This window comes from Mastomys coucha, unplaced genomic scaffold (genome assembly GCF_008632895.1).
Source record: "Mastomys coucha isolate ucsf_1 unplaced genomic scaffold, UCSF_Mcou_1 pScaffold22, whole genome shotgun sequence".
Classification (NCBI taxonomy): Eukaryota; Metazoa; Chordata; class Mammalia; order Rodentia; family Muridae; genus Mastomys; species Mastomys coucha.
Genome location: NW_022196905.1, coordinates 244,343,515 through 244,350,773, shown reverse-complemented (window position 1 = coordinate 244,350,773; position 7,259 = coordinate 244,343,515). Strand labels below are relative to the sequence as shown.

The following is a 7,259-nucleotide window of genomic DNA, read 5'->3' as shown; positions in this document are numbered from 1 at the left end:
AAAAAAAAAAAAAAAAAAGAATAAGAAAAAAAGAACTAAAAGCAGAGTATAAACATTTGCTTCTGACTGGATACCAATTTTAATCCCAGCACTTGGGAGGCAGAGATAGGCAGACTTTTGTGAGCTTAAGGCCAGCCTGCTTTACAAGGTGAGTTAGACCAGCCAAGGCAGTAAGACCCAAGTTAGTGAGACCCTATTTCAAAAGCAAACAAAAAAAAGTCCTACTAATTGGATGTCTGCCCAAAAGCCAAAAGGCCTGCTCTGCAGGTAGGAGTTGCAGCCATGAGGCAGGATTGCATCTCCCACTCCTGGTCGTTGATACTACTGCAAAGTCAGCCATCCCAGACTTGGGAGAGAAGGCCCAACAGGCCCTTTATGAATCTGGTAACAACTCTCTCACTTACCCTTTTCATCAGTCTGAAGGAAGCTACTGAACTCTCAACTGTAAACACCTGAAGAGAACATAGGAGACGAAGTTAAAGAGGGTAGAGACATTCAAGACGAAAACATTGTCAAGAGAATGCTGAGACACTGGCCTGGCCTTGCTCCCTCCCCGGGATGCAGCCACTCGGGATAGTCACTCTAGTCGGTGGCTAACCTGGAATCCTACGCTGCAGCTGTGTAGCCATTATGTGTGCCTGACCATACACGGAAACAGTAAACGTCCTCGGCACCCAAACCAAGCTCAGCATACCCACAAAAGCTGCATCTGCTTTGGTCACAGAATCCCATGCCTGGACTACACCATGCCATAACTCAAGAGCCAACCTTTAAAAAAGTGAACAACAACAAACCAGAAAAGAAAAATAAGTAAAAGACTGAAAAGGGGCAGGGCGGTGGTGGTGCACGCCTTTAATCCCAGCACTTGGGAGGCAGAGGCAGGCGGATTTCTGAGTTCGAGGCCAGCCTGGTCTACAGAGTGAGTTACAGGACAGCCACGGATACACAGAGAAACCCTGTCTCAAAAACAAAAACAAAAACAAAAACAAAAACAAAACAAAACAAAAAAAAGACTGAAAAGAGAAGAATGACCCTTACAAAGCCAACAGAAAGGCATGACCCAGTGGTACCTGCTCTGCTCCAAGGTGATGGGCCAGCACGGAGAGGAGGCTGCCGTCACTCACACAAAGGCAGATGCTCCCTGGCACCAGTACCTGTAGTAATAGGGCAAGATCATCATGGCTCCTCGACACTCCAACAGACATGCTTTCCTTCCCCCAAGTCCACTCACAGGCTTCGTTTTTTTTTTTTTTAAGTTTTATTTTATGCGTATGGGCGTTTTGCCTTCATGTGGGTCTATAACCCATTGAGGCCAGAAAGGGCATTAAAGACCTTAGAACTGGAGTCACAGGTGGCTGTGAGTACAAGAAATCAGATCTGGTCCTTGGGAAGAGAAGCAAGTGCCCTCAACCACCTTTGAGCCTCTCTCTAGACCCAACAGATTTCTGAATACATCAGCTCTTGTCTCCTCTTGCTCACAGCCAAGCTAAACTATCTTAGCCCCTACCTCATCACGCCTGCCTCCTGAGCACATACGATAACCCACTATGGCCTTTACTCACTCTCCCACCAGGGCCCATTCCGCAACTCAGAAGGCCCAGCCAAAGACCTACTCCACTAGCAGGAAGATACCTTCTAGTCTACAGTGACAAATTTCTACCCCATCTAGCTCATGTACCCTTCAAGTGGCTCCCCAAAAGTAGGGGTGCCTATATGGGTCACAGATCCACTTGAGAAGAATTTATGGCAGCTTGGAATATTCTCCCTCCACAAAATGCATGCATGTACAGACATATTTCTGTATACAACTCCAAGGGGGTCCAGGAGACTCCTTCTAAACTCCACCTGGGGACCCTAGGTTAGAAAGCTCCATGGTCACATTTATATATTAGGGAATTTCAGAAAGGTGCAACAGATGAAAAGAGGAGAGGTAGAGCTAAAGGCGGGGCTGGAGATCCCAGAGGTAAAGGCATCCAGCAGAACAAGTTTGGTCTGGGGAAAGGCTCTCAAGAGAGCTTTTATGGGAAGAGAGAATACCCAGCGGACCTCTCACAGAGCAGAGAACAAGGAAAGTCCAAGACAAGCTCTCAAGCTCTCAAGCGTCTGCTCCAGACGGAGCCAGGTGAAGACAGTCCATCAACAAGGAGACAAAACAAAATGTCAGAACACACCATAAGCTGCACAGGGAGACCCAAACACAGAGAGTGACACTTACAGTGCTCAGGGCGTGGGCATAGTGATCAGTTCTGTCCTGGTCATTAATTTCTCCAAACCGAGGCCGGTTCCAGAGCAGGTGAGCCTGACAGTCACACACAGGTCGCACTTGGTAGGTGCTGTCATTCGCATCGGGGCTGAGCAGGGAGATGAAAAGCCAAACATAAGTGATAAATATTCCACACTGAAGGGGCTGGAGAGATGGCTCAGCAATTACGAGCACTGACTACTCTTCCAGAGGTCCTGAGTTCAATTCCCAGCACCATCATTCCCAGCAACCACATGGTGGCTCAAAACCATCTGTAATGGGATCTGATGCCCTCTGCCAGTGTGTCTGAAGACAGCTACGATATACTCATATACATAAGATAAATAAATCTTAAAAAGAAAATTCCAAACTGGAAACCAGTGATCACAAGGGCACACAGCACAGAGAATACCAGAAATCAGCCTTGACCCTAGGAGATACATGCACAGGTCTCTCCAAGACTCTAGGTGAGTCTGGACACCAGCACATTATAGGTTATAGAGCCCTATGATTCTTTATTTTTTCTATATTTGTTTTGAATAGAACTTATCAATCCACAACAGTTTCTACATATACATAAACACACTGATATATTCTGCCACAAAGTTTTGCTTTTGTAAATTTTTTTTTTTTAAATTTTGTGTTTGGGGCTGGGGGAGTACCCTAACACAAATGTAGAAGCCAGAGGACAGCTTTGTGGAATGGGTTCTCTTCTACACTATGGATTCTGGGGACTGAACTTAGGTCATCAAACTTGGCCACCAGCGCCTTTACCCACAGGGACATTTTACTGGCCCTTGCTTATTTTATTTTGTTCTAATATAAATCTGCCCATTCAATTCTCTGCAAGGTCAGTTCATAGAAAGTTTACATCAATGCAGTCTCTGGGGGCCAGTCCTCCACCCCAACAACAAACAGGCATACCTGGTTTTCTGAAGGCTGTACCACACACAGTAGTCATCATGGTGGGCTACCAGGCATCGGGGTAAGCCCTGCACAATGGGTTCCTCCTGTGGCAGGAAGTACACACACTGCATCCAGTGGTCCCTCCACTGAAATGAGGAATAGAGAGCCAGCTTTCACCAAGCTGTGAAAACAACACTTCCAATCCAACGGCCCAAAGCCAACTATTAGCTGCACAGAGACATGGCATAGACTATAAGTGCCTGCTATGGTCCTAAAGAATAAGAAAAAAAAATCTAATCAGAGAAGCCAGTGTCCCAAAACCTTTCTGGAACCTTCCTGACTTTAGAATACATCTTCGAGGGCAGTGGTCTTCTGAGGTAACTTTAGAAGGGACAAGTGCAGTCTCTGCTCTCCTCACAGAGCAGCACTTGTCTTAGTTAGGGTCACTATTGCTGCGATGAAAAACCATGGCCAAGAGCAAGCTGGGAAGGGAAGGGCTTATTTGGCTTATGCTTACACATTCTGATAATCATTGAAGGAAATCAAGAGGAACTCAAACAGGACAGAAACCTGAAGGCAGGAGTTGAAGCAGAAGTCATGGAAGCGTGCTGCTTACTGGATTGCTCATCACGGCTTAGTCAGGTCTGCTTTCTCATAAAGGCCACGTCCACCAGCCCAGGGATCACACTATGGCTGGGCCCTACAACATCAATCACTAATTAAGAAATTGCCCTACAGCTGGATCTTATGGAGGCATTTTATCAACTGAGGCTTCCTCTTTTAAGATGTTAAGATGCCTATGTCAAGTAGACAGAAAACTAGCTAGCATAAGAGCCAACGTTCTTTCCTTCACCTGTTGGACTGTGAGTCATCTTTCATTCAAAGGAAAAATTCTCTGGCTCACCACCAAAACTGACTTAGTGGCCAAGGGGAAACCTTGTTTTGTTTTGTTTTGGTTTTGGTTTTTCAAGACAGGGTTTCTTTGTGTAGCCTGGCTGTCCTGAACTCACTCTGCAGACCAGGCTGGCCTCGAACTAAGAAATCTGCCTGCCTCTGCCTCCCAAGTGCTGGGATTAAAGGCATGTGCCACCACTGCCCAGCAGAAACCTTGTTTTAAGAGACTCTTGGGAGATATCCAGGGCTTTAACACACACAAAATATCCTTCTGTCTTCTAAGTGGCTTCAAAACACAGAAAGGTCATGACAATATAATACATAGTATCTAACTGGATCCTAGACTAGAAAAACAAAAGCTAACACTAAGGGACAATGAAGGACATTTTTATTTTGAGCCATACTAGGTGATGGAATAGCATACTGTTAACTTTCGTAGCTGTTATGATAGTATTTTGCTTATGAGGAAAGCTTAGTTCTTGTAAGTATCAAAGAGTCAAGTTGTCAGATATTCGTAACCTACTATCAAATGACTGAGCATAAACAGTGTGGAGTGAGAGAGGAAAGGAAGCAGAGACACAGCAAATGTGGAGAATATTAACAGTTAGTAATTAAACTGAAGTAAAGGTATGATCAGTGTCCACTCTCACTCTGTGATTCTACAATTGTTCAAAACAAAAGTTGGGAAAATAGAGGGTGGGGAAGATGGCTTAATTGATAAAGCGACTGCTGCAAAGGCTTGAGGACCTGAGTTTGAATCCCCAGTACCTATGTAAAGCTAAACAGCCTGGGTGTCTACAACCTGGGGGATGGGAGTGGGCAGCCAGCCTAGTCAAATCTGTGAGTTTCAGATTCAGTAAGAGATCATGTTTAAAAAATGAAGATGGAGCCGGGCGATGGTGGCTCATGCCTTTAATCCCAGCACTTGGGAGGCAGAGGCAGGTGGATTTCTGAGTTCGAGGCCAGCCTGGTCTACAGAGTGAGTTCCAGGACAGCCAGGGCTACACAGAGAAACCCCGTCTCAAAAAAACAAAAAAAACAAAAAAAACAAAAAAAACAAAAAAGAAAAAAAAAAATGAAGATGGAAGGCGATTGCCCTCTGGGCTCCACACATAAATGCAGAGGCCCACCCACAGGCACATGTGCATACACTAACAGGTGTATACACTACATTCACCATAACTCATACACATACCACACTGTTTCACACACACCCAAAAGTTTAAAACAACACAAAGTTTTTATAGTTTATTCCTTTAAATTAAATGGAGTTTTGTTTTGTTTTGGTTTTTTTGAGACAGGGTTTCTCCGTGTAGCCCTGGCTGTCCTGGAACTCACTCTGTAGACCAGGCTGGCCTCGAACTCAGAAATCCGCCTGCCTCTGCCTCCCAAGTGCTGGGATTAAAGGCATGCGCCACCACTGCCCCACTTAAGTGGAGTTTTTAAGAGAAGTAAAATATTCTAAATTGTGAAAAATGATTTACAGAGATTCTGACTGGAGATTAAAAAACAAGAGCAGCCAGATGGTGGTGGCACATGCCTTTAATCCCACTACGCAAGAGACAGAGGCAGGCGGATCTCTGTGAGTTTAAGGATAGCTTGGTGTACAGAGTGAGTTCCAGAATAACCAGGACTACACAGAGAAACTTTCTGGAAAAAAAAAAAAACAAAAAACAATCAACAAAACAAAAACCAGAGCATCAAATGTGAGGCAACTGTTCTATCACTGAGTTCACACGAGCCCAAGGTAACCTTCAATAAATAGTGATAATTCTTACATACAGGGGCTGGAGAGACGGCTTGGCAGTTAAGAGCACTGACTGCTCTTCCAGAGGTCCTGAGTTCAAATCCCAGCAACCACATGGTGGCTCACAACCATCTGTAATGAGATGCCCTCTTCTGGTGTGTCTGAAGATAGCTACAGTGTACTCATATACATAAAATAAATAAATAAATTTTTTAAAAAAACCCAACATATAAGGAAAACAAGAAGAAAAGATAAAGCTATAGTCACATAAATATGTGCAAAGTGGTAAACCGTGCCAGGAAGCTTGGTAGGTAAAGCAGGCTGAGACCCTGGAAACTCATACCTGAGACTGTAGGTGCCTCTCTACTCCCGGCCAGATTCCTGGCCTGAAGCATGTGCCACACTGCCCACATAAGGAAACCCAAGGACGTGTACAAATGACAAAGACTATGATACAGAACAAAACAACAACAACCCATTATTATTATTATTATTATTATTATTATTAATTTTGGGGTGAGGAGGCAGGGTCTCACTATGTAGCCCTGGCTGGCCTGGAACTTGTTAGATACACCAGGCAGGCTTCAAATTCAGAGATACACCTGCCTCTATCCCCTTAGTACTGGGATTAAAGGCCTATGCCACCATACCTGACCGGTATATTCTTTTTTTTTTTTTTTTTCCCCGAGACAGGGTTTCTCTGTGTAGCCTTGGCTGTCCTGGAACTTACTCTGTAGACCAGGCTGGCCTCGAACTCAGAAATCAGCCTGCCTCTGCCTCCCAAGTGCTGGGATTAAAGGCGTGCACCACCACCGCCCGGCCCTAACCAGTATATTCGTATAACCTGTAATATATGTGTCTTGTTTTTTAGAAAATAAGGTGCTAGCATTTGAAAAATAATTAGGGGCAGAGGCAGGCAGATTTCTGAGTTCAAGGCCAGCCTGGTCTATAGAGTGAGTTCCAAGACAGCCAGGGCTACACAAAGAAACCCTGTCTTGAAAAAAAACAGAAAAAAAAAAATTAGGAAGAATACACTATCCTAAAAAGTTGGTACCTGAGTTAGATGTGAGGCACAAACCTGTAATCCCGGCACTGAGAAAGCTGAGGAAGGAGGACCGTGAATTTGGGTCTGCCTGGGTTACCTTGGGAGTTCAGGCCAGCTTGTTATATAGCAAGATCTTGCCTCACAAAAAGAATTAAAATATAAAAAAGACATCTGGCTCAATTCTACTGGGACGACCCCTGCTTACTGTCATTTCTAGAAACTAAGGAAACTAGGCCTTGTCAGACTCCACTGGCTGCATGCAAATGAAGACAAGGCTTGTTGCACTTGCCTGGGACATAGCTCATCCACTTGTTCCTGGATTTAGCAAAAAGGCAGATATCTAAGATGTCTATCAAATATAAAGGCTAACAGGATAATAGCTTAGGTTCACTCAGGTTTGTTATTTCTCCCTGTACTGTATGAAT

At 44.5% G+C, this 7,259-nt stretch overlaps 1 protein-coding gene across 3 annotated transcripts in view; it reads right to left on the bottom strand.

Annotated features, from left to right (window-relative positions):
• The window catches only part of Prmt7 (protein arginine methyltransferase 7), a 56,429-nt gene that overhangs the window by 22,174 nt on the left and 26,996 nt on the right, over positions 1-7,259 (bottom strand). For all 3 annotated transcript variants that reach the window (XM_031341285.1, XM_031341284.1, XM_031341286.1), the window contains 4 exons: positions 3,167-3,294; positions 2,216-2,351; positions 1,071-1,154; positions 405-452 (listed from right to left, as the gene is read on the bottom strand). In XM_031341285.1, the coding sequence (XP_031197145.1) occupies positions 405-452; positions 1,071-1,154; positions 2,216-2,351; positions 3,167-3,294 (396 nt within the window). The remainder of the gene's footprint in view (positions 1-404; positions 453-1,070; positions 1,155-2,215; positions 2,352-3,166; positions 3,295-7,259) is intronic.